This window comes from Penicillium citrinum (assembly GCF_028827155.1).
Source record: "Penicillium citrinum strain IBT 23319 chromosome Unknown utg000003l:1.0-4596430.0:1.0-4598250.0, whole genome shotgun sequence".
NCBI lineage: Eukaryota > Fungi > Ascomycota > Eurotiomycetes > Eurotiales > Aspergillaceae > Penicillium > Penicillium citrinum.
Window position 1 is genome coordinate 140,880 of NW_026622688.1, and position 25,429 is coordinate 166,308.

The 25,429-nt window shown below is 46.9% G+C and overlaps 10 protein-coding genes across 10 annotated transcripts; 4 read left to right on the plus strand and 6 right to left on the minus strand.

The window, feature by feature from the left end:
* Positions 1–19: 19 nt before the first annotated feature.
* N7469_003326 (chromosome segregation protein SMC) lies at positions 20–3,850 on the plus strand (the record flags this gene model as incomplete). The annotated part of the gene is made up of 5 exons (XM_056642246.1): positions 20–57; positions 127–286; positions 338–1,548; positions 1,602–3,499; positions 3,558–3,850. The coding sequence occupies 5 exons, from the start codon at positions 20–22 to the stop codon at positions 3,848–3,850; spliced, it is 3,600 nt and encodes a 1,199-aa protein (XP_056501658.1).
* A 510-nt stretch (positions 3,851–4,360) lies between these two features.
* N7469_003327 (GIG1 family protein) lies at positions 4,361–5,167 on the minus strand (the record flags this gene model as incomplete). Its single annotated transcript, XM_056642247.1, has 2 exons — positions 4,361–4,980; positions 5,062–5,167. The coding sequence occupies 2 exons, from the start codon at positions 5,165–5,167 to the stop codon at positions 4,361–4,363; spliced, it is 726 nt and encodes a 241-aa protein (XP_056501659.1).
* Positions 5,168–5,528: 361 nt separating this feature from the next.
* On the plus strand, positions 5,529–6,619 carry N7469_003328 (cytochrome b5 reductase family protein; the record flags this gene model as incomplete). The annotated part of the gene is made up of 3 exons (XM_056642248.1): positions 5,529–5,664; positions 5,774–6,399; positions 6,470–6,619. Coding segments are annotated over 3 exons (912 nt in total), but the record flags the coding sequence as incomplete, so codon positions are not given.
* A 275-nt stretch (positions 6,620–6,894) lies between these two features.
* On the minus strand, positions 6,895–8,739 carry N7469_003329 (uncharacterized protein; the record flags this gene model as incomplete). Its single annotated transcript, XM_056642249.1, has 4 exons — positions 6,895–7,792; positions 7,844–8,386; positions 8,483–8,590; positions 8,663–8,739. 4 exons carry the CDS (start codon positions 8,737–8,739, stop codon positions 6,895–6,897), a joined length of 1,626 nt encoding a protein of 541 aa, XP_056501661.1.
* Positions 8,740–9,277: 538 nt separating this feature from the next.
* Positions 9,278–10,954, plus strand: N7469_003330 (Carboxylesterase type B; the record flags this gene model as incomplete). The annotated part of the gene is made up of 2 exons (XM_056642250.1): positions 9,278–9,874; positions 9,932–10,954. 2 exons carry the CDS (start codon positions 9,278–9,280, stop codon positions 10,952–10,954), a joined length of 1,620 nt encoding a protein of 539 aa, XP_056501662.1.
* An 89-nt stretch (positions 10,955–11,043) lies between these two features.
* On the minus strand, positions 11,044–12,543 carry N7469_003331 (LLM class flavin-dependent oxidoreductase; the record flags this gene model as incomplete). The annotated part of the gene is made up of 1 exon (XM_056642251.1): positions 11,044–12,543. The coding sequence occupies one exon, from the start codon at positions 12,541–12,543 to the stop codon at positions 11,044–11,046; it is 1,500 nt and encodes a 499-aa protein (XP_056501663.1).
* Positions 12,544–13,203: 660 nt separating this feature from the next.
* N7469_003332 (sodium:solute symporter family protein) lies at positions 13,204–15,547 on the plus strand (the record flags this gene model as incomplete). Its single annotated transcript, XM_056642252.1, has 4 exons — positions 13,204–13,494; positions 13,564–13,825; positions 13,885–14,162; positions 14,249–15,547. The coding sequence occupies 4 exons, from the start codon at positions 13,204–13,206 to the stop codon at positions 15,545–15,547; spliced, it is 2,130 nt and encodes a 709-aa protein (XP_056501664.1).
* Positions 15,548–15,715: 168 nt separating this feature from the next.
* On the minus strand, positions 15,716–17,533 carry cpdS (uncharacterized protein; the record flags this gene model as incomplete). Its single annotated transcript, XM_056642253.1, has 5 exons — positions 15,716–15,816; positions 15,868–16,599; positions 16,655–17,075; positions 17,144–17,289; positions 17,368–17,533. 5 exons carry the CDS (start codon positions 17,531–17,533, stop codon positions 15,716–15,718), a joined length of 1,566 nt encoding a protein of 521 aa, XP_056501665.1.
* Positions 17,534–18,894: 1,361 nt separating this feature from the next.
* N7469_003334 (uncharacterized protein) lies at positions 18,895–19,533 on the minus strand (the record flags this gene model as incomplete). The annotated part of the gene is made up of 1 exon (XM_056642254.1): positions 18,895–19,533. One exon carries the CDS (start codon positions 19,531–19,533, stop codon positions 18,895–18,897), a length of 639 nt encoding a protein of 212 aa, XP_056501666.1.
* Positions 19,534–21,886: 2,353 nt separating this feature from the next.
* On the minus strand, positions 21,887–23,270 carry N7469_003335 (uncharacterized protein; the record flags this gene model as incomplete). Its single annotated transcript, XM_056642255.1, has 4 exons — positions 21,887–22,311; positions 22,380–22,736; positions 22,803–23,004; positions 23,100–23,270. The coding sequence occupies 4 exons, from the start codon at positions 23,268–23,270 to the stop codon at positions 21,887–21,889; spliced, it is 1,155 nt and encodes a 384-aa protein (XP_056501667.1).
* Between the last annotated feature and the right edge of the window lie 2,159 nt (positions 23,271–25,429).

Sequence of the window (25,429 nt, forward strand, 5' to 3'; positions counted from 1 at the left end):
CGTCGCGTGTGTCCCCAAGATGTATGTCAAGCAGATCATCATCCAGGGCTTCAAAAGGTATGCGCAACAATTTTTGTCTTATGGGTGCTCCTCCTGGATATCTAGCTAATCTGTTTGAAATTGCAGCTACAAGGATCAAACCGTCATCGAACCCTTTTCACCTAAGCACAATGTCATTGTCGGACGCAATGGTTCTGGCAAAAGTAATTTCTTCGCGGCTATTCGGTTCGTGCTGAGTGATGCGTATACCCATCTGGGCCGAGAGGAACGACAGGCTCTCCTTCACGTACATATGACCCTGAGATTCGTCTGTTTTTCCATTGCTAACGTTCCATAGGAAGGTTCCGGTTCCGCCGTGATGTCGGCATACGTCGAGATCATCTTTGACAATTCCGACGATCGATTTCCAACTGGCAAGCCCGAGGTGGTCTTGAGACGTACGATCGGTATCAAGAAGGACGAATATACATTGGATCGGAAGAATGCTACGAAAAACGACGTCATGAACCTATTGGAGTCTGCAGGTTTCTCTCGATCCAATCCATACTACATTGTTCCCCAAGGCCGTGTGACTGCATTGACAAATATGAAGGATTCTGAGCGTCTTGTCCTTTTGAAAGAAGTCGCTGGTACCCAGGTCTACGAGGCTCGTCGCGCTGAGTCCCTCAGGATCATGCACGACACAAACAGCAAGCGCACTAAGATCGACGAACTCCTTGACTTTATTAACGAGCGGTTGGCCGAGTTAGAAGAGGAGAAAGATGAGCTTCGCAACTATCAGGAAAAGGATAAAGAGCGCCGATGCCTGGAATACACGATCTATTCCCGTGAGCAACACGAAATAACCAACGTACTGGATAGCTTGGAGGAACAACGTCAGAACGGTGTCGAGGATGCCGACAATAACCGCGATCAATTCATCGAGGGTGAAAAGGCAATGGCTCAGGTTGACGCCGAGATCGCTGAGTGTCGACAACAGATTGAGTTCTTGAAAGTGGATAAAGCTCAGTTAGAAGACGAGCGCCGCGAAGCTTCGAAGTCGCTGGCACAAATTGAGCTCCAAGTCAAGTCCCTTTCCGATAACCAGGCCGCCGCTCAAGCCCTTAAGTCTCGCCATGACTCCGATCTCAATTCCGTGAGAACTGCTATTGGAGAGCGTGAAGCTGAGCTTAAAGAGCTGCTTCCCCGCTTCAATGCCTCGAAGGACCAAGAAGACGGAGTCAAGGCGCGACTGACCGAAGCAGACACTGCCCGTCAACGTCTCTATGCTAAGCAAGGTCGCAACTCACGGTTCAAGAACAAGTCCGAGCGGGATAAGTGGCTGCAGATGGAAATTCGTGAAAGCAATCGTTCTGTGTCGACGGTGGAGGGCGTTGTTTCCCAGACACAAGACGATATCCAAGAATTGGAGGGCGAAATTGCAAGATTAGAGCCGGAGACTGAGCAACTGCGTAAGCAGATCGATGGGCGTGGTGATACATTACACTCTTTTGACCAACAGGTTCAAAATGCAAAGGACGAGAGAGACCGTCTGATGGATCAGCGAAAGTAAGTCATTGTTACCGAACGAGTGACCTGTGCATGCTAACTTCAATTCACAGAGAACTCTGGCGCGAGGAAGCGAAGCTCGACTCCGTTCTCTCGAGTGCTTCATCGGAAATGGACCGCGCTGAGCGTAGCCTGTCTCATATGATGGACCAAAATACCAGCCGTGGACTCGCCGCGGTTCGGAGAATCAAGCGACAGCACAACCTGGAGGGTGTGTATGGTACCCTCGCTGAACTTTTCGATGTCAACGATAGATATCGCACTGCCGTGGAAGTTACTGCTGGACAGAGCTTGTTCCACTATGTTGTTGATACTGATGAAACTGCAACGACTGTGTTGGAAATCCTACAGAAGGAGAAAGCTGGCCGTGTTACATTTATGCCTCTTAACCGCCTACGCTCCAAGCCTCTGAATATGCCTCGTGCCAGTGACACGATTCCGATGATCGATAAGCTTCAATATGACCCCGCCTACGAGAGTGCATTCCAGCATGTGTTCGGAAAGACCATCATCTGCCCCAACCTGCAAGTTGCATCACAGTACGCTCGCAGCCATGGCGTTAATGCCATCACTCCCGAGGGTGACCGATCCGACAAGCGTGGTGCTCTGACCGGTGGTTTCCACGATTCACGCCATTCACGACTCGATGCTGTCAAAACCGTTGGAAAATGGAGAGATGAATACGAGACCAAGCGAAACCGCGGAGCCGAAATCCGAAAAGAACTGGAGAAGCTGGACCAGCTGATCACCAAATCCGTCGGTGAACTTCAAAAACTTGAGCAGCAAAAGTATCAGGCACAAAATAGCAGTGGTCCGCTACGCCAGGAGCTCCGAAGCAAACGAGAGTTGTTGCAGAACAAGACCGATGGCCTTGATGCCAAGCGCCGTGCTCTTCGAAATGTTGAATCTAATCTTGCGGCTTTGAAAGATCAAGTCGGTGCTTTTGAAGCAGAGCTGTCTTCGCCCTTCCAAAAGGCCCTCACAAACGAGGAAGAGGCACAACTAGAGACACTGAGTGGAACGGTTCAAGAACTTCGACGACAATACCAGGAGCTTTCGTCCACGCGCAGTGAGCTGGAAGCCCGCAAGTCCATACTAGAGGTTGAATTGCGGGAGAACTTAAACCCTCGTCTTGATCAACTTCTCAACCGAGACATCGATATGGCCGAGGAAGAGGTTCAAGGTAACCTGAAAGAAACGCAGCGCGAGCAGAAGCGCATAAGCCAGGCATTAGAGAAGCTCGGCAAGCGCCTTGAGCAGGTGGACACCTCTATCGAGGAACAGAACGGTCGTGTTAACGATCTACAGCAACAAAACTCTGATACTCGGCGTGGCCTTGAGGATCTTGCCCGCTCTATCGAGAAGCATCAGCGCCGAATGGAGAAGAGTATGCAAAAGAAGGCTGCCTTAACCAAGCAGGCTGCCGAATGTGCTGCCAATATTCGGGATCTGGGAGTTCTACCTGACGAGGCTTTCACCAAGTATAAGAACACCGATTCTAACGCCGTTGTGAAGAAACTGCATAAAACCAACGAGGCACTCAAGAAATACTCGCATGTCAACAAGAAGGCCTTTGAGCAGTACAATAACTTTACCAAACAACGCGAGACTCTGACTACTCGCCGTGAAGAGCTGGATGCGTCGCAGAAGTCCATTGATGACTTGATCTCGGTTCTCGATCAACGGAAGGACGAGGCCATCGAGCGTACATTCAAACAAGTCTCCCGTGAATTCGCCAATGTGTTTGAGAAGTTGGTACCTGCTGGTCGCGGTCGCCTTATTATCCAACGCAAGACTGACCGATCTACTCGGCCCGAAGACGAGCTCGATTCGGATGATGAGGAAGCTCGTCAGAGTGTCGAAAACTACGTTGGTGTGGGTATCAGTGTCAGCTTCAATAGCAAGCATGATGATCAACAGCGCATCCAGCAATTGAGTGGTGGACAGAAGAGTAAGTCATTCCTCTCGCGTATTTCGAATCTAGCCATATAATCTAATGATATCCTTAGGTCTCTGCGCTTTGGCTCTGGTTTTTGCCATTCAAGCTTGCGATCCCGCGCCTTTCTACCTCTTCGACGAAATCGACGCTAACCTTGATGCCCAATACCGTACAGCTGTTGCGCAGATGCTCCAGTCTATCTCTGACTCGACCAATGGTCAATTCATCTGTACTACCTTCCGACCGGAGATGTTGCATGTGGCCGAGAAATGCTATGGTGTGAGCTTCCGACAGAAAGCCAGCACTATCGATGTGGTCTCTCGAGAAGAAGCACTCAAGTTTGTCGAAGAGCAGAAGACGTGATGAATTCGGCTGTGTACATTTCTGTTCCCTTCTGTGTTTGAATGCTTCTGATGGCTGGCGCACTGTGATACCGGATTGTTTCTTTCGTCCAAAGGCTTGTTCAGTACTTTTCAATCTACATTTCTAGCTTCATCTATTCAATTCATTATTACCATATTGGCATATACTACTAAATCAGGGCTGTTTTGGTGCCCACCAGGTGGTGTCGGGTGATGGAGATTCCAAGGCTGTCCAGGTGCCAGATTGATCTGGAGTTGAATACTTCACATCGAGAATTCAATTTCCACACTGGTGCATTGAAAGGTTTCCTGGATGAAACCTTTTGGATAGTTCTGGCACTAGGAATCATTCCTAGTATGGATACTAAGTGCTAAATAATCAATGTATCCTCTGAGATAATATGTAGTTGTAACTTTCCAAGCTTCATCTACATTTACCGAAACAAATATTTTTGGAGATGATGATAATTGCCACAATTCGCTTTTGACATATACTGATGCTAATGTATGCCTATTCCTGCTTCTCTCCAGATTCGCCCGACCACTCGAAAAGGATATCTTCTGGAACATCTCTGGTGAGAATATGCACATGTTCAAGTGCGCGAACAGATTGCAGACCGACCCAATTTTTAAACCACAAGACTTGTGATTTAGGATCTTCAAAGCGCTGTTGTGGATCCTTTATCAATCGATCCACAAAGGTCCGCTGCACGAAATCATCAATCAAGGCTCTTGATTCATCAGTTAGATGACCCTCTCCATCCTCAACGGGGATGGGAGTCCGTGACCAGACAACAAGATGTGAAATGCCGGGCTGCAGGCCGTACGGCCAGTCATTGCGGAGAATCTTGTAGTCTTCAGGGTCGGCAAATGGGCGCGGGTTCCTGAAAGCGATTGCTCCACTCTGAATAGCCGCGGGTGTATCTGGAACGGATGCTGGAGACGGGGCGGAACTCGGGGACTGTGAGGCCGGCGTCGTCGCATCTGACTCAGGTAGAGAGGACCAACGTAGCCGTTCCTGACAGATATAATTCATAATCGAGCCATACTGTGCTTTGGTAGCGGCACTCCAGTCCAGATATCGGCGTAGATCGGAGGGCTTCCGCTTGAGGGCGGCCAGATCATTCCGAGCTAGTCGGGTTTAGTGAGGGGGGGAATTACAAGAGATGAGGGGGAGGAGATTATGAGGAGAAAGAATGCCGTGAGACTCACCGATGATACTTTGGAGATCGTCCCAGTCATGGGCGACAAATTCCTCGTCGGTCATTGCGAGAAGCTGGTGATCCAGCGCGGTGAGATTGAACGCCTGGGGTGACATGATGAGATGCAATAAACAATGGATATAACCAAGTGATAGACTATGCAAAAGTATAACAGAGTATTATCAATGAAAATAACAGAACTAAATGGAATAGAATGAATAGAATGAGGAATATCAAAAAGGACACAACGCGGGGAATCCCAAAGAGGAGTGAATTTCCGTTGGGCGGAAAGAAAGGCGGGTCTTCCCTTGACTTCCTCCAACTTTCACTTTCTTTTCTTCTTCTTCGTTTCTTCACCTCCTCTTTTTCTTCCCTCGACAATTCACTATACGCCGCCATGAGGTATATCTTATATTCCCCTAGGTTGACATGGTTTGCCGCTCTAGTCCATTGCTGACATTGTTTACTGTCAATAGTCTCAACGTCGGCACTGCTATTATTCCCTCGGCCCTTTTGGTCGCCGGTGTGTACGCTGTCAAGCCTGAGTTCGTCGCATATGCTGCGGCTGCTGCGGCTGTTTTCACTGGTTTGGCTTTCTTCGCTGGTGGTAGCAGTAAGTAGGATGCCTCCGGACCATCGTCCCATCGCAGAATTATAATCGCATTGTCATGCGATCATCCACTGTGGATGTGGCATGTAGATGGTGTGACTAACTGTCGCAGAGCCTCGCAAGGTCTTGAACCCCACTGAGTTCCAGGACTTTGTGCTGAAGGAGGTCGACCACATCTCTCACAACGTCGCTATCTACCGTTTTGCTCTCCCCCGTCCCACCGATATTCTTGGTCTCCCCATCGGTCAACACATCTCTCTCGCTGCCACCATTGACGGCCAGCCCAAAGAGGTTGTCCGTTCTTACACTCCTATTTCCTCTGACAATGAGGCCGGCTACTTCGACCTGCTGGTCAAGGCTTACGACCAGGGTAACATCTCCAAGTATCTCACTACCCTGAAGGTCGGCCAGACCATGAAGGTCCGTGGTCCCAAGGGTGCCATGGTCTACACCCCCAACATGTGCCGCCACATTGGTATGATTGCTGGTGGTACTGGTATTACCCCCATGCTGCAGATCATCGAGGCTATCATTCGCAACCGTCCCCGCAACGGCGGCAATGACACCACCAAGATTGATCTGATCTTCGCCAATGTCAACCCCGAGGATATTCTGCTGAAGGAGAAGCTGGAGAAGCTGGTCAAGGAGGACGAGGGCTTCAATGTTTACTATGTCCTGAACAACCCACCCGAAAACTGGGCTGGTGGTGTTGGTTTCGTTACCCCTGATATGATCAAGGTGAGATCCCATGCACATGTGATTCGGTCTGTGCCGAGGTGGACATGCTCTAACTCTGGAATCAAAACAGGAACGTCTGCCTGCCCCCGCCTCTGATGTCAAGATTCTGCTGTGCGGTCCCCCTCCCATGGTCAGCGCTATGAAGAAGGCCACCGAGTCTCTCGGCTACACCAAGGCCCGCCCTGTCAGCAAGTTGGAGGACCAAGTCTTCTGCTTCTAAGCTTCTCATGAGGTGGATTGCCGAGTGCGAAGCAAAGAGCGAGGAGAGAATGAAGAAAATAAGAGGATTTTAGTTTGGATACTCCGATATAATTTTTTTTGGGTTCAGCCGCGGAGGCCGGTTTGGATGAGAAATGTCTGCCGTGTACAGCAATGGCAAGAATAGATATGTCTATAGACCCTAGCCAAGCGCAGGCGTCAAGGGATTTATGAATTGTTTCGTTTATTTCTACCATTACATACTTTTGATGGATTCCGTCCATATCTTGTTCTTGCTTAGTCCGTTTTGTTCTCTTCAAACATCGACTCGCGCATGAACGGACTGCGTTTTCGAATAGCAGGTCCCTTCAATACCAAGACTACAGGAACCAGCGAAAGACCGAGTCCGATGAAGCCTAGCAATGTCCCTGCCCATCCATATCCCAAATGTGTGAAGAGTGCGTGGGTAGCCAACGGTAAAGCGCCGCTGATGATATTTCGACCCAACGAGGTGGCTGATAACGCCGAGGCCGCATATTTCTCATATGCATCGACGAGGAAGTTATTTACTGCCATTAAAATCGAGAAGATGCCTATGCCAGTGCATCCAATTCCCAGCGCGGGGACTATCCAGTGTAGGGAGCCATGTCCAACGCTACCCCATCCATACCAGAACAGCCCACCAGCGAAGAGAAGACTTCCCGGGATAGAAGTATACAAGCGTGCTTCTGGAATTGGTTTCCCTTGACCGTCCGCTGTCGGATTTCTTTTCGCTGATCGCTTGTATATTTCCGCTTGGATGGGATCAAAGACGAGTCCAATGAATGTACCGATCAGAATCGAAAGTTCCACAAGACCAACTGTGAATACATTCCACTTATAATTGTGATGGAACGTGAGATATACACTGTCGAAGAAGAGGAAGAGTGTCCCCCAGGCGAAACTCAGCCACAAGGTGAAGAAGAGAACCACTGGCTCCGTGAGAAGCATTCGCGTTGGACGCGTTGTCGATATTTTCGAACGTTGCAATACACTGGGAGCTTTTAGGTCGAACTTGGAGTATATAGGCCGACCTGTTTGAAGACGAAGATTTCTGGCACGTTTAGACAAGATGACATCTCCTCTTGTCTCGGAGAGTATGAAGTAGAAGACGGGCATCAATGCGAATCCCCATATAATTTGGCAATAGAAGATCCTAGAACAGAGTCAATCAATTTTCATCAACGGCTTCAAGTTAAAAACATACCATCTCCATGGAGAACCGATATGGATTCTCTGCAGGCCACCTCCAATGAAAGGTCCCAATGCGATTCCAACCACAGTAGAAAACACATACAGAGACAATGGATGACTGCGAGAAACACCACCACGCCAGACGTCACTAATACTTCCACCAACGATATTAATCGTTGAAGCAGCAGCTCCTCCACCAAAGAATCTCGTCACTACTAAAGTAGCGAAGTTCTGCGCAAATGCCGATGGGAACAGAGATATCACGAGAATGGAGTAACCGAAGAAATACCCCGGTCTTCGACCCCAAGATTCAGATAATGGCACGAAGATCGGGGGTAAGAAAGCAGCGCCGAATTGAAAGGTCATTGTTGCAAATTGAAGATTGGGAAAGGGTTCATTTTGGACGTGGAACCGTTCGGCCATGTATAATTTTCCACTGCTGTAAGAGCCAGCTGGAAGTGATACAATGACATTCCTTTTCGTGAGAGAGTTATTATCAATCGAGAGTACAATGAATAGTGGATGAAGACAGTTACTGACATCAAACATCCAGTTACTGTAAGGATCCATTTGTAGGTTTTACTCCAATTGAACCTGAATTGATCAGTCTCTCTCTTAGAAGAATCTGAGGTCATTTGATGATAGAACATACGGGTTTTCGGGGTCATCAGGACCATTCCAAGTGTGGATCTCGGCATTTTCATAGTCGGGTCTTCGTGAGCGATGGATATGGAACAAGCGCTGCCAGAATGGTCGCTTTCTATAAACGAGTTAGACGAGTATACACTAGGACAATCGCTTTCTAATGGACTTCGGAAAAGAATAGACATACTGTGGAGTGACATATTTCTCTGTAGAGTCATAGCTAGCCTCGCTTCGAGGAGAAACATTACTGCTTCCAGTATTCATGAAGGTGACGGACGTACAGTGGAGACCTGAAGGTTAAACGGTGGAGGATGAGAGACAACAGTGCACTATCATCACAAGAATATGGCGTGTCTTTAGAGGAGCCAACTAATCCATCCGGATATTATTCCGCCGTGTCTATGATTGAATAACAGAATGACGAAGTAGATACTCGAGGCACGAACTGATGAACTAGACTAGCATAAAATGTAGGGCTTGACATGTCCGGCGGATTTCGTCTCCGAGTGGAAATACCGCGGATAATGTCTCCATCAGCCTCAATTGAAGAGAGTGTTTCTTGAATAATTTTGTCCATATACCGGGAACGGAGTTGCTTAATCCACTTCTTTCGATGTGGTTGCTGAGTGGTCAACACTCGTAGTTTAACGGTATGCATTAATAGTGAAGTCATCAAGTATCTGATACACCATCACATCAGCATCCCGGATTACTACTAGCGAGTATTGCAATAGCCTTAGCCTAAAATACAATAACATAATCTACTTGAAAATACAAATCTAAGTATCCGTTTTTGAGAAAAATGTCATCTAAAGACAGGCCTTCCGTGAGTCTCCCCCAAGGCGTCATACTCGGCATCCAAGTGGATGAAGAATATCCACAGCCGCTTGACCTATTTCTAGGAATCCCCTATGCGATTCCCCCAGTCGGAGCAAATCGATTCAAGCCTCCAGAGAAAGTACGAGAGTCAATGGGTACATTTGATGCCTCCGAGTACGGCGATGCGGCCCCTGGAAAGGCACTGCTTTTCGGATGTCTCGACCTGAACCAAAGCGAAAACTGTTTGACAGCGAATATATTCCGACCAACCAGCTTCAGCGGAAATCTTCCAGTGGCGATTTATCTGCATGGCGGTGCATTTAATCGTGGAGCTGCTGCTATGCACGATACTGCTTCGATGGTAGCATGGTCAGAAGCCCCGTTTATCGCCGTGAGCTTTGGGTATCGTATAGGTGCGCTTGGCTTTCTCCCTTCTACGGTAAGTAAGGAGGAGAGTATATTGAACTTGGGATTGCGAGACCAGATCCTCCTCTTTGAATGGGTTTATGAGAATATTAGTCAATTTGGTGGTGATCCGAGCAGTGTGACCCTAATTGGTCTTTCTGCAGGAGCACACTCCGTGAGTAAATCGAGATTTCACTATCTAACTTGAACCATAAGACTCATCTGGATAAAGATAGGCCATCATGTTTTAAACCACAATCAGCGAAAGCATCCGCTATTCCACCGGGTGATCATGGAGTCTGGATCTCCCACCTCTCGGGCTATTCGTCCTTATAATGCAAATATTCACGAAGAGCAATTTCAGGACTTTCTTAACGAAGTTGGATGTCCAGATCATTTATCATCAACTGAGATCTTCCCATTCCTACGCAGCTTGCCGAGCTTCACGATTATAAATGCCCAGACAACTGTCTTCGATAAATACAATCCATCCCTTCGATGGCCTTTCCAGCCAGTCATCGACGGAGACATCATTCCATGCAAGCCACTTGAAGCCTGGAATTCTGGGTCATGGTACAGGGTGCCAATTATGACTGGCTTCAATACGAATGAAGCAAATGTCTACATGGATAAAACAATGTCCGACCCATCTGAGTTCCGCTCATTCTGGCAGACTCTTCTCCCCGACCTCTCCGAATCAGAACTAGATATTATTGAGGATCTATATCCTGATCCACAGAGTGATCCTGAATCCAAATACAAGGTCACTGGAGAAGGTCTAGGAACCCAGTTCAGACGCATTGAAGCGGCATATGGCCACTACGCCTATGTGGCCCCAGTCCGTCAAACGGCCCATATCGCCTCATCCTCGGGGTCATTAGTGTATCTATATCACTGGGCGCTGACTCGAACTATTCTCGGGGCAAGCCATGCCGACAATATGTACTACGAGACCTACAATAAGAATGTCCGAGGTATTTCCGATTCCCAGAATGAATTATCTGGGACCCTTCATGCCTACTTGACCAGCTTCATTACGACAGGTGATCCGAACACGCTGCGAAGGAGACATCCTGAGAGACCGCATTGGTTACCCTTCAGTCCAGAAAACCAGAGCATTATGGTTTTTGGTGAAGGCAATGAGGAATTGATCGGTGAGAAAGCTGCATCTCCTGCTAAGATGGTTAAAGATGACTGGGCGCGAAAGGAGACGGAGTTTTGGTGGTCGAAGTCAGACATTTCGCAGCTAGTGTGAAGGTCATTCAAGCAAGATATTGTTCTACTTCACTGTAATTTATCTCAAGGTTCAGTGCAGAAGCGACTCAATATGGTCCAACTCTTGATTCACAGATTTTCTTTCGAAGAGACCTGTAGGTTTTCTGTTCCATCGTCAACTTGATATTGTGGAATCTTCTCGCCAGCATTCCATTTATACTTGCTCCCAGGATGATCCTCAGGTAGTCGATCAGATCCAATAAACACATCTCTGGCTGTTGCTCCCTTCTTTTCTACCCCTGCACGAAAAATCCCTCTGCGTCGAAGTTCGGGAAGCAGGAATTCAATGATATCCTCAAATGATCCCGGGTTCGTGATATGAGCCAAATTGAATCCATCCACACCAGATATCTCAACCCATTTCTCCAATTCATCTGCAACAGTCGTAGGGCCACCAACGACTTTTGCCTGGAGACCTCCCACGCTTATATATTCCACAATCCTTCGTTTGGTCCAAGGGAGATTCTCGGTTCCTGGGACGGTAGAAGAGAACCTTCGCACGATTGATTGCACTCGGGGAGAGTCACTAAATCGAAAGTCTTCGTCGTCGGAGTAGCTTGATAAATCTACCCCAGTCCATCCACCAAACAAAGCCAGGGCACCTTCATCATCGGCATATCGGAGATAATCCTCTCTCTTTGCCTTGGCCTCCTCATCCGTAGCTGCGATGATGACATTGATTCCGACAAGCACTTTGAGATGTTTTGGATCCCGGCCTTCTTCAAGGGCGATTCTGCGAATATTGTCCACTGTTCCACGAGTACCCTCAGGGGTTTGGCCACCGATGAAGATGGCCTCGCCATGCTTACCACCAAACGAATTACCAGCCTCAGAAACACCAGCTTGAAAGAGGAATGGAGTTCGCTGTGGCGATGGCTCCACAAAATGAGGGCCTGGGACCTCGAAATATTTCCCTTTATGATTAACCTGACGAACACCATCACTCTCAATATATACCCCCGATTCGCGGTCCGCAATCACCGCTCCATCTCGAAAACTCCCTTCCCAAAGTTTGTACAACACTTCAAGATATTCATGGGCAATAGCATATCTCTCATCGTGAGGAATCTGCTCTGTCAAGCCGTGGTTTCTGGCAGCACTGTCCAGATATGAAGTAACGATATTCCACGCCAAACGCCCTTCACTGAGATGGTCCACCGTAGACAATCGACGCGCCAGTGAATAAGGCTTTTCATACGTCAAGCTGGCAGTCACTCCAAAAATGAGATTTTTAGTCACGGCAGCCAGTGCCGGAACCAAATACAGAGGGTCATTCACGGGGAACTGGGCGCCTGAGCTGAGTGATGGAATGACATTTGCCGGGCCTTTGTACACATCGTATGGGCCTAGAGTATCTGCAATAAACATGGCATGAAAGTTCGCCTTGTCCAGGAGTTGTGCGAGATTTGTCCAGAATGATAGTTTCTTGTATTGATCTGTTTGGTTTCGTGGATGTTTCCATAAACCTGGGGCCAAATGACCTGGTGTGTTCATAACGAAGGCATTTAGAATGATTTGCTTCTTGCTTTGAGGAATATCCTCATTCTGCCTGGAAATAGTATCTGCCATGTTCTGTAAATTTATTCAAATTGGCGAAATTGTAAAAGAAGTGAATAATTATTCTATGGAGGAAATCTGCGATGGGGGTGTCTTAATGACCAAGCCCATTCGGTCTATTTACCGAGTGGCTAGTATATTGTATTCGCTATTTCCAGAACTGATTCCGAATATACTATGAACCTATCGGCCGACAGATATCTTGGCTTATGAAGCCCGACAAGATGACCCTGCAGTGATGGTGGAGAAATTTAGAGGATTTAGTTGGTGGTTGATAGCGAAGAATGCCGTGACTATCGCGCCATGAAGGCACGCCATAGCGACGAACAATCTCTAATTTCACCCAACATGAACACAAAGACCAATCGAATGCAATTATATTGAATGATTTTCTGGAAAAACGTTATTTGGGCCTGTCAAATGCCAGAAATAATATTCCGAAACGTCATAATCAGAGTCGATTTCCACATAACGCAATATCAGATTTGGACGACGCGAGAAAGCTCCGACCATTTGACTCGCTATGCAGGATCAAATCGATATATTTTTATTGGCCAAAAAGCACATCAAGCTACAAGCCAAAGAAGAGAATGGTCCGTGATGTGAATAAATAAGAATCAACTGGACGCTATCAAGCTTCCTTTTGCGTTTCCGAAGTCTTGGGAGCTCACCATGTCGTCTAACACCATAGACACGGCCAAACTGGCCCTGATCTCCCAGGGAGCGGCCTATGGCCTGCTGATCGGATTGAGCGTGCTATTTTGCGGTGTCATTCTATTTGCCGTCAAAATCCAAAAAGCGTATCTTTCCGAAGACTCTGGAAAATCGGAGATGTTCATGGTCGCCAATCGATCTGTTGGAACGGGCTTGACTGCATCTGCAGTGTTTTCATCCTGGATGTGGATCAATGAGACAGTACTTGCTGCTGCGATGTGCTACAGATATGGCCTGGCAGTTCCTTTGGTAAGATCACCATTTTACCCTCTCTATCTTCGATTACAAAAAAATGACAAGTTCATTGACAATAAAAAGTGGTGGGGATCAGGGTTGTGTTTTCAAATTGCTTTAATGGCAGCTCTTGGTGTGATGGCCAAGATCCGAGTTCCATACGCCCATACTTCCCTTGAAATTGTACGAATGAGATATGGTAAGATCGGTCATCTTGTCTTTATCGTACTGAACTTGGTCAACAACGTTTTTGGCTGTGCTTCCATGATCATGACTGGATCTCAGCTCATCTATGGTGTATCGGGAATGCACTTTGTCGCCGCGACTATTCTCATTCCACTTGGAGGTAGGTGATCTATTGCTAGTACAATCATTCCCCCATGTTTCTTGATTGACTCAGTTTAGTTGTACTATACACGGCTGTTGGAGGATTAAAGGCGACGTTCTTAACTGATTTCCTGCATACTGCAATTGCTTTGATCCTTATCATATACTTCACCATTGCTGTCCTGACCAACGACGCTGTCGGCGGTTTGAGTGGTCTATATGATAAAGTACAGGCGACCGCGGGCGAGAATTACATCTCCGGAAACTACCTTGGATCAGTCATGACCTTCAAATCTAAAGGAGCAATAATTTGGAGTCTCATATTGAAGTTCGGCAACTTGGCTCTAGTCGTCATGGTAAGCACTAACTCTTCGCCCTGGCGACTAAGAGGGTTTTCTATCATGAAAAACCTATAATCATCAGTCTAATCGTGGTCCTTTAGGATACTGCATTCTGGCAAAAGTCATTTGCAACAGAGACAAAGGCAACAGTCCCTGGTTATAACATCGCTGCCATTGCAGTCTTTGGAATTCCCTGGGGAATTGGTACGGTCGTTGGGTTGACAGCTCGAGCGCTGCATAACACCTCCATTTTCCCAACTTATCCTGGTTCTCTGACTGAAACCGAAATCAGCATGGGAATGGTGATGCCATACGTTCTGAAAGCTTTGATCGGAAGCAAGGGGATCATTGGATTCTTCTTCTTGCTTTTCATGGCACTTACCAGCACGGTCTCCTCATCCATGATCGCCGTTAGCAGTATCCTTTCCTACGATTTGTATAAAACTTACCTGAACCCGAAGGTAACCGACAAAAAGCTGGTCCGAGTTAGTCATATCACAGTGATTATACATGGTGTCTTCATCACTGGAATTTCAATTGCTATGAATTACGGAGGAGCCAACATGACTTGGATAAACTACTTGCGGCCGATCATCTCCTGTCCAGGAATTATTCCCTTGATCCTTACACTGTTCTGGTCTCGTCAGACTCGTCTAGCCGCCATCGTCTCTCCAATTCTCGGCTTCTTTACTGGTCTCGCTGTCTGGCTTGCAAGCGCCAAGTCACTCGTTGGTGCTGTGGATATTGCTGCTACTTCGGACGAATACCCAGCCCTTTATGCAGCTATTGCGTCTTTGTTCTCACCGGCCCTTTACTCCGTGACTCTTTCACTCTACAAGCCTGACAAGTTTGACTGGAGAGAATATCTCCGCATCGAATTGCAAGACGAAGCCAAATTGCACGCCGACTCCGATTCCTCCTCGCCCAATGAAAGCGGCGATGAAAACGGTGAAGGCTTCAAGAATGCCGAGGACACTGTCAAGTCAGTGAATAGCACACCTCCGTCCGATCCAGTCCACAGTAAGACCTCGGATGGCCTTGATGTTATTGATGAAAAGGTGTCGACTCCACAATCTATCGCGGTAGAAAAGCAAAGTCTAGATGATATTCAACATCCATTTGACCAGCAAACCCTAAAAGAATTATACCGATGGCTGAAGATCGCAGTCATTATGTTTGTTGTTATTGTCCTGGTGACATTTGTGGCCTGGCCTCTTCCACTTTATCGTGACTACATTTTCACCAAGCCATTCTTTTCGGGATGGGTGACTGTGTCTATTATCTGGCAATTTGGAGCATTTGCGGCCGTGGTTATTTATCCCCTCTACGATGGACGTCATGAAATTGCGACGGGTTCGCGAGGTATATGGAATGCTTCGAAGCGATATTTCGGTCGCTGAAGTGGGATTCAGTTGTATATATGCAGATTCTAGTACTCAATGGACCCTGTAATAGGTAATCATTTCACAAAGACAGTCGATTTAGTATGTACAAAATCAGGACCGAACGATATCCAGATAACATGTTTCGACATGACAGCTCAGTGGCATGTCGAATTCAGTCAAAATCTACAAGGTAGTGTAGGGCCCCTTCTCCTGAAGATTCTTGATACGTCCAAGGAGGAATTCGAGCTGACGGTAAGCGGCACCGGGGACATACTGAGGAATTTCTGCTCAAGCATTAGTTAAGGCATCATATTGAGGGAAGAGTGGAGACCTACCATGTCCAGATCCATAAACAGAGCTGAATGTCAAACCACGCTCAGTGTGCGCAGTACCCAGAATACCACCACCAGCATTGTTATTCCAGGGGATTCCGGCCTCTTGATTCGCGATGGTGTCTAGAGCACTGGTGTATGGGACGAACAATGGTTCAGTCGGTGGCTTCTGGAAACCCTGTGCTCCATTCCAAGTCATATTCTGAATCGTGACTAGGGATCCATTCATGAAAAGCAGATAATCGTACCAGCCGTGGCCGATGAGTACGTTGTTTGTAGCTTCGATGACTCTAGGGAGAGGGCCGAGGGCGCTTGGAACAGATTGGTCGCCTTCTTTGCCAAATATTGGCCCTGATCCACCGCAAACAGCGTAGTTGGTAGGTGGGACATGAAGGGCCTTTTGAACAGCGGACTGGTTGAAGTAATTATTCGGACCGCCAGCCAAAGAAGGGAAGCCCATTTCATCCCAGAGGAAAGGGCAAAAGTCCGTCAGGTGGTACATGTTAAAGCAGGGGTTGATATATGTAGCAGCGACCAAGATCTGGTCCCATACATCACATCCATCCTTGGTGTAGTCTGGCGTGATAGGGAAATCCTTGGGAGGTGGGTAGGTGAGAGCAGTATCCAGGAACTTGTTGAAACCACATTTCTCGGCCTTCTCGTTGATATCAGTTGTGAAAGTTTCATTTAGACCGAAGACACTTGAGAAGTGATTCAATGCCGGCACAGCGGGGGCTTAGTAGTCAATTTAGATATTGTCAAGTATGGAGATGTTGGTAGTATGTCTTACCATAGATCATGACACCGTCCTCATTGATGGACGGATCATTAATTTGAATCCCCTTCAAGTTGAAATGGGTAGTATCATTTTGATCGAGGAAGCCAGCCGCGATATACGGGATATACTGTCCAGCATAGCTTTCGCCAGTGATATAAACCTTATAGCCTTGCATGCTAAAGGTCTTGATAAAGCGTCTCCAGAAGTCATTGAACTGATTTGACACGTCGATTTCATTCTTAACGGTTGACGGTCCGGGGGAAAAGCCCGTTCCAGCAGGTTGATCGATATAAACAAGGTTGGTCAAGTTCGTCCAGGAGTAAGGATTGCGCACAGGCTCGTACTGGCCGGATTGCCATAAGAAAGGGCCATTTTCCTGGAGAAGACCATCAAGTGAACTGCATCCGGGGCCACCGTTTAACCAGATAGTAATCTTCAATCATCAGCGACTCTCTTCTCTCCAAAACTTTCAACAAAGGATGAGATCCAATAAGTATATACCTCTTTCTTAGCATCTGGGTTTGTTGATGGGAAGAACCAAAAAAACAGACTGGAGTTTCCATTGGGGGTGTTTGACAAGAGACCGGAATAACTCTCGCCAATATCAAATGGGACCTGGGGGAAATGTTTGCCGTTGACGAGGAATTCTGGGGTCGCCGTGTAAGTTAAGCTAGACACAATTTACCGATTCGCGGAGTTTCCTAGGGGGGGGGGGGATATTTTACCTTGAGTCTTCTTGTTCAGATATTGATAATCATCCTGATGTACTGTGTGGGTGTCTCGTTTGTGGAAATGATTGGCGGTTGTTTGCTTCTTCGTTGCTTTGCGGTGGGGACTCTGTAAAGCTGCGACCGTGGCCACCAGGGTGGTCAAGGAGACAAGAACACGCATGGTGAAGATACTAGGAAGAGTTTCCAGGAAGTAACTTAAGATCTGGTTTTAATCATTAGGGGATACCCATGTTAAATACTCCGTCCTACAAACTTTCCGGACAAGTGGGGGGGTGTGGAGAGAGTTGGAGTTAGGGTTCCTGACAACGACATGAATGAATGGCTCGTCGTGAGATTGCATCAACATCAAGCCTCGCCAATACATCTGCAGATCGAGCAAATTCTCCACCAGGTGGCGGAAGAATCCGTTGTGATACTCCGGATATCCGGGCTTCACACGAGGGGCTCATCCTGTTTGAGGGGTTTCAGCGGGGCCGTCGATGCTCGCACTGCAACGTTGAAAGCAACTAGGAAGGTGACATATTGCGTGAATGGCGTCATGGGAAATTAGAGAAATGGAGATCCGACGGAGTCCTAGAAATACATTTATTGTTGCCTGGAAGAAGCGTAACCAGTAGTACTGGTTTACACTTGGGTTATTGGGTTATACATGGACACGAGTATTGTCAGTTAACAAGATTGACGATGAAGTGGAAGAAACAAGAAATGCCAAGCACGCCAAGATGAGTTTATTTATTGTGGGAATAAGCAGAAGCAGACAATATCAAGCATTCAGAAGTAGGTACATTGTTGATTGCAAATTAGGAAGTATTTTAAGCCAATATGTTCATCGGCCCTGGAATGATAATACTGTAGTGAGCCCCTGATCGACAGGGGAGATGAAGGAACCAAACGCTTTGATAGAGCAGTCTAACCTTGCAGCAATTCACCTGACCACGAGGAGCATATCATCAAGAGTTTAGAATTGTAGCTTAGATTTGTTTCATGTTATCTTAATGCTAATTAATTGCTCAACGTATACGTGTTTCACGTAAAAGGGATTTCCAGCCTCTGTACCGTACCCCGGACCTAATAAGAATCTGCCCAGCTAATCGTACTACCATACTATGTACGTATTTGCCTTGCGTTAGCGTCTACTGTGAATGGTTATAACATTCCGAGGATAATCCGAGACATTACTGTTGATGGTCAGGATTGGCATCGATGAACAGCGTGCTCATATACCTTGTCACAACGGAGCTTCATTGGCATTCTAGGTATACGAAACAATATTAGAAGAAGATACAAGGGAAAGAGAGATTGCATATACTCTAAGTATATTCGTCATATTCCTTAATATGTAAGCCTCCTGATAATTCATGTTACTATATCATCATGTCTCATCATCCTCTTTCCTGCCTACACCATTTCAAGAATGAATCCCCCCCCAGACAATCCTTTATGAAAGTAAAACCAGTTCGAAACAATCCTTCCATAGTAACAGGCCTAGCTCCATCTCATAAAATCCTTTGCCTTAGTTGCTTAAGCTGAACCACGACTACTGCGAGCATGTTCATTCCCACACCGCGTCTCAGAAATTCCATCCTCCTGTCCCAGCATACTGAATCTCCGCACAATATTCTCCAGCTCACTCTCGCCATCCGTAATTGTCGCAGTAGGATCGTCGGGATCAGCTAATTCCGAAATAGCCCTTGAATAGATAGATCGAAAGAGTAATTCGAAAAACAATTCACTGAGAGTCAGTTGATCCGGACCAATCTCCCAATTCCCATACTCCGCCGCATCCTCCAGAAGATTCACCACTGGTAAACCCAATGCCCGACGAATATTGTTGACTTTAGCGACTTGAGCGGTGATGGAGATGTTATCGGGTGCATGGCCTTCTTGAATGCGAATGGGCGCGAGAGATAGTTTGGCGAGGATATCATTGAGATATTTCACGCCGGATAGGAAGTCGGATAGGAAGTAAAATCTTGCATTATGTTCTGGTCGACGGTCCATGAATAGTGCACGACGGCCGAGGGGGGTGTTTGGGCTCGCGTCGAAGGCTTCGATGTGGGCGTTCATGCAGAGGAGTTTCAGTAGGTGGATTGCGTGGACGTATTTCACGATGAGGTCGTAATTATCGATTAGATTTCCTGGTGTGCGGTCGTCTTCCATGATGTAGGGTGTGTATTTGGTGTACCAAAAAACTGAGTATGATTAATTGTAATGGGGGGGAGGAGGGAAAGGAGAAGAAAAAGAGCAAAAGAGAAAGGAGCGTGTGATGGGAGACGTTAGGACGAGCAGTGAAGAAGTCATTCATTCAAATCGGCCCTGGATACCATTGAGTGGTAGAATACTTAAAAAATCACAGGGTTTAATATTATATTGACATGAATAATAAGTATTATCATGGTCAGTCAGTGAATACTTACACTATACCATTACTATCTCCAATATCTTCTCTACTCAATACCTCTCTACAGCATCCTGAATGATTGGCAGGCCATCCTGGAACATTTCTTGAACCTCTGCTAGTGCGTCCCTTCGATTTGGGGAGACAGAAGTACCAATAGACACACATGGGAAGTGACAGGTCAAAGAAGATGAGGCAGACCTTTCCCCCGAGATTCGCCTCGTCCGTGTTTCAATAGAGTGAGGAGACTATCATAACGTGGTTCATCCATCGAAGTCCTACCAAACAACCCCAAAATCGTCATAAAAGCAATGGTCGCGTTCAATGCCGAGCTAGAGCCAATAGTGCTGAGACCACCGATGATCAGAAGAAGCCCTGTCATGATAAACATTCCCCCAACGATCATCGGCCGGCGTTCAAGACGGTCGACTAAGGGCCATGAGCAAGTGTCTCCAAATAGTTGAATGACGAATGCGACTTGGGCCCTTGCAATGGTATTGGTGACTCCGGCCAACTTGAAGTAGTACCTAGAAAGACAACATTAGGTGAGCGGAGGAACGGTCGACAATGGGAATCACTGACCTACGTCAAGTAATTAAAATATCCAGACACAAAGTTGACACCGACAAATTGCATGCGCGATATACACCATGCAAATGATCAATGTGCGACGACTATCGGATCCCTTGAAACAGTCCAACCACGCAGATCCCGTCCGAGCATCAGTTCTTTCTCTTGCACTATAGCCGCCGTGATAATAGCCATGGGCTTCATCTACGTTGAATGATGGACCATGAAAGCGCTGAAACGATCGAGTCGCGTCCCCGGGTCTACCTTTCATGATCAATCAAGATGGGGGCTCGGCGAGAAATGGAAGAGTCCGAGAAGGTAGCAAAACCCAGGTGAAATCAGTTGAGTGATGATCGGAATTCTCCAAGCAAGATCATCAGTTCGATTCGAGCAGGCAAAGGAAGCTGTAGAGTTAATCCAATGACCCAGCACAATCATCGTATTCGCCAGCGACAAGCACACATCACGAAGTTTCGCCGGGCTAATTCTGCGATGAATACCGGATCCAATGAATGACCCAGACCGACGCCAATTTAGGAGAGAACGAGATAAAGAAGAAGAAGAAGAAGAAGAAGAAGAAGAAGAAGAGAAGAAAAGAGAAGAGACTCACACCAAAAGAGAACGCGTCTGTTTTGCCAAATTTCGCTGATTGGCTGACTTTTGTTTCTCGCACTTCCTCTGGAATCTTCTCATTTATTTGATCAATAGTAGTCATTATTAGTATAAAACCACTGTAATCCCGTCATGATTTATTTCAAAACAATCCTTTACACTATAAAGTGTATATCTTCAAATCATCCTCGCGGGGAAATTCAGCGGGGTGCAGAGAGAGGAGAACCTGGTCTTCTCCACAACATCAGCTCTGTCCATTCTAGTCTTTTCGAGCTAACTGAAGAATATCTCTTTATTTATTTTCTAGAAAATTATGCCTTGAATTGCCTAATTCTGACCTACAGACGCATCGCATTACTTTTTTTTCAAGTCATTTCACGCTCTGTTCTTACAAGGTGGAATATCTCGCATATGTAGAGGTCATAACAGGAAGTGAGAAAGCTATATGCCCATTCTTGCTAGGTAGAATTATCCATACTGTTTCACAAATATAAACAGACTGGACTCTCCGACTGAGCAAGACGACTTGATGCGGGACTGAGCAATGGATCCATTCATTGGGTCTATTGTATACTATTCTCCGCATGGCCGGGTAAACCTCGGTTGATACAGAAGAGGGGATCCCCAGATTTGGGCATTGAAACCACTGGAATCCGGGGTAAATTCTCCCTGATATGCAAGATAGCAGCGAGGAACTGTTGATAGAATCGATAGGCACTATTACTTCTATCAACTGCCGGTCATAGTCCACGTGAGTACTACTACGAGTATGGTCAAGTGTTGAGACATATCTTCAATACACTACTCTACTATGACTACTCGTAATACAGTAGTGCAGTGGTAGTATGGTAGTATTTGAAAATGTAAAGGCATCAATCATGAATTAAAAGTGAACGTAATACTATAGATACTCGAAATAGAGAAACACATTGATCAAACAGGCGACTGAGGCGATTGAGTCCTCCGATATTTATCCGGAATTTTGCCAAGCTCAACCCAAGTCCCTGCAGTGTCATTCTTATCCAAAATGTTATGCGGTGTACGTTCATCTGAAATCCTAGACCCTGTCTCAGACGGCACAACAGTCGTTGCTCCATCCTTTGCAGATGAAATGGAAATCGTCGTCGTAACCATCGGAGGTGGGAAATTCGGCGACATAGGTGAAGCAACCGCCGTAGAGCTGTAGCCCGGATGTTTGTAGTTGTAATGATAGCTGGGTCCGGGAGTTCTCGAAACGTGGGATTTGATGAAGCGCGAGGTAAAGGGGCGGAATAAGGGCCAAACTGGTGGGATGGACATGGTAATCAGAACAACCCATTCTTCAACCTCGCCCCAAAGAAACAATGTTCCAACTCCGTCTAGAAAGTGCATTGTCAGTTTATGTTTATGTTCAAGTTCATGTTCGTGGGTGAAAAGGTAGTCTCACAAGAAGAATCCACGTCAAGAATGAATTTGGCAGCCCATGTCCGGACGATAGCAGCAACACCAGCAAAAATACCACAGCCCATCAGGAAACTCAACCCCCATTTCAGCTTCCGATCAATCTTCAATGGAACAAGCATCTGAATGGGGATGACAGCAAGGTAAAAGTCCGACAGAGCGGCAATAGCACCCACAAAGTAGGTATAATATACACTTTTCTTGTGGTTGCACTGGTCCTGGCGAGCAGGGTCCCAGAGAGCTGTCACTGGTGTGCATTGGAACCAGACCATCATAACCTGGGGGATATTAAGGACGATGTTGAGAACCGCAACGGCGATCAGACTTTTTCGGATCTTAGGATCTATAAGAAGGAATGCGTGAGCTTGGGGACTCTGTGTTAGACCTTCCAACATCTTGTTTCACTCACTGCCTTGGCCATTCATTTCGATAAGGAATGCAGCAACCGCGACTTTGCCGGTTGGAATAGCCAGGTTGAAGAAGAAAACAGTCACCCAGGTGTAAAGAAGGAAGTGGTGAAGTTCGCCGACTTTTGTAATGATTGTAATGTGGTTACCCAAGCCATGAAGAACGGACAGGATACCGAAAATTTGTGTGATGGCAGTAAAGAGCTATCATATGTTAATCGATTGTACAGACAATTTGGGGGGGCAAGATGCCAGGCACACTTAGCCACCGTAGTATGGTATAGTATGGAGTATCTTACCCAAGCAATGAGAGACCATATCAAAGCAGTAGTACCGAATTTATTTACCCGTAATCGAACATACACACGCATGGCCATAAAGATAGTAGCAATGACCGCGAGGGAGATTCCCAAGCGCAAATCCGTCGGTCCACGACCGCCATAGGCCGGATATTTCTCGTGAAGCGACATTATACAAGAACGAATGACAGCGGAACAAAATAAACCGCAGTTCCCATTTCGAAATGAAAGGGTAATAGAGAGAGAGCGAGAGGACTGGGAGATTGAATACCAGGGATCAACTACTCCGTACAGCCGACAGACGCGTGGGGATCTACGAGACCTTATAAGAAAAGCCCTCGAAATGCAAATCGAGGCTGAAAAGCGGAGGTGGCCGTCCAAATTGCACGATTCAATTGAACATTGTCAATCCAATGCAAGTGGAGCCGGTGGACGTGCAGGAACAAAAAGGCTTGGTTGGAAAGACGAGCGTCGATCTGGTGGAACTATCGAATTACTCGGTGGATGCTGAGGGTCTGAGGTCCGCGAGGTTATTGGATGAAAAGGGGGGGAAGTATTTGACAATGTCATTAGACAGATGTCACTAGTTTTTCGGTATTGATTTCCCCGTTCAGTGGTGTCAGGTCTTTTTTCATTTTCATCATCAATTCTCCATGTGCGTGCTGCATTGTTGCAGTGTTGACTCGTGCATGAGTTCACCACGATCCCTTGCCTCGGTCCATAGAAGAATTCCACGAGATACGACTGGCTGCAGATCCGGCACTTCGAAAATCTTCCCAATGGTCGGAATGAGACTTTACAGGGATGTACCTCGTATTGTACTTCGTAAACTTTCACTATTCTCGACCAACCTCGTTCCCACGGTTCTAGCGAGGTCCATGCATCGGCAAAGCACCAGTACTGTACGGAGTAACGTAGTGATGGAGAACTGTAAATGTACGGAGTAGACTGTTCTTAGAGTTCCCCTGAATCGTGCATTCCAGTCGAGGCTAGTCCATGTGCATCCCTACCAAATTGATTTGACTAGGGCGATCCCGACCAATTCGAATACAAGTTGTCGCGTGGCAGAGTGGAGACGGTGGTGAAATGCCCGTGGTGGAGGTGAATGGCAAAAAGGTTGAAGTCGGCAGAAAACCGGATGAACCGGTGGAACTTCCTTTCATCCAGTGTGAGAGAGCATTGAGCAGATTGTCTAGTGAACTATCATGGAGTATTCGGTCTACTTTCAGCGACTACTCCGGACTATTTACTACTTCCCATGGTTGAATGAGCCGCGTCTAGAGCATATATAAGCAAAGATCGCCCTAGTGCATCCCACAATTGGCGTCGTTCGAGTCAGTTCACACGGTTTTCATTCCATACGAGGCTGGTGGGAAGGGGGGCTCGGAACAACTGCCGGGTCAAAGCCGATCCTGCAGAGGGTAAACTAGTACGGAGTACAGTAGTGCTAGTTGAAGGGTCCATTACGGTATATCTCCTCTGTTTACTCCGTACTCTGTCGACATGCTGGATATTCCACCGTCACCAGTGGAGTCCAATTCTCGGCGCAACCATCAACATCCAGTTCGTCATCCGGTAGGACTCCACTAGACGGCCCAATTGCAGGGTGTAATTGTACATCTGATAAGAATCTCGAGGCGAGGCAGGGTATTGTTACGTGGGTTGCAGGTATTTTGTGTGGAAGAGGTCGCGTTGAGTAACGAGAGCAAGACGTTGCACCGGTGTTATACGGATGTCTCAATCCAAGGCTGCGTGCTCCACGACAATCAATGACTAGTACAAGGCTCAAAAGCAACTGTTTGAGAGAGGTACAGACTGCTCTATGACTTTATTTTGACTTTCGACCAACGATATATGTCTCCATTCAGTCTACAATATCCTTGATACACCAGTGTCGGTATTCCAGGGGATTCATCATGATACCCTCTATAGTGTATGTGCAAACCTCCGGTCTCCGAAGTCCGTCATAATAATTTTGTAGCAAGTCCATGCGGCGAGGTCGATCTTGAGTTGTCCTGTACACTGAGTTGGTCGCCTTTTACGGAGTATCTCCTGCGCTGTCGATGAACGACGTATTGTTGCATGACAAGGAGGATGAAACTTGAGATTCTGACTGGATTCTTGCGGCTGTGGCGATTCCATCAGTGGCATATCCCTTTGAGCCCCGTAGCATACCAAAAACCAGTGATGAGCAGGGATGGAGCACCAGCTGTGGCCGAGGATCGACAGTCAGCATGGAAGACAAGCAGATTTTGATAGTCTGTTTCATTCCCCATCCTGGTGATCGGTCTTGTAGGAAATCTCGGCGGCGTTTGTGCTACTCTCTTATC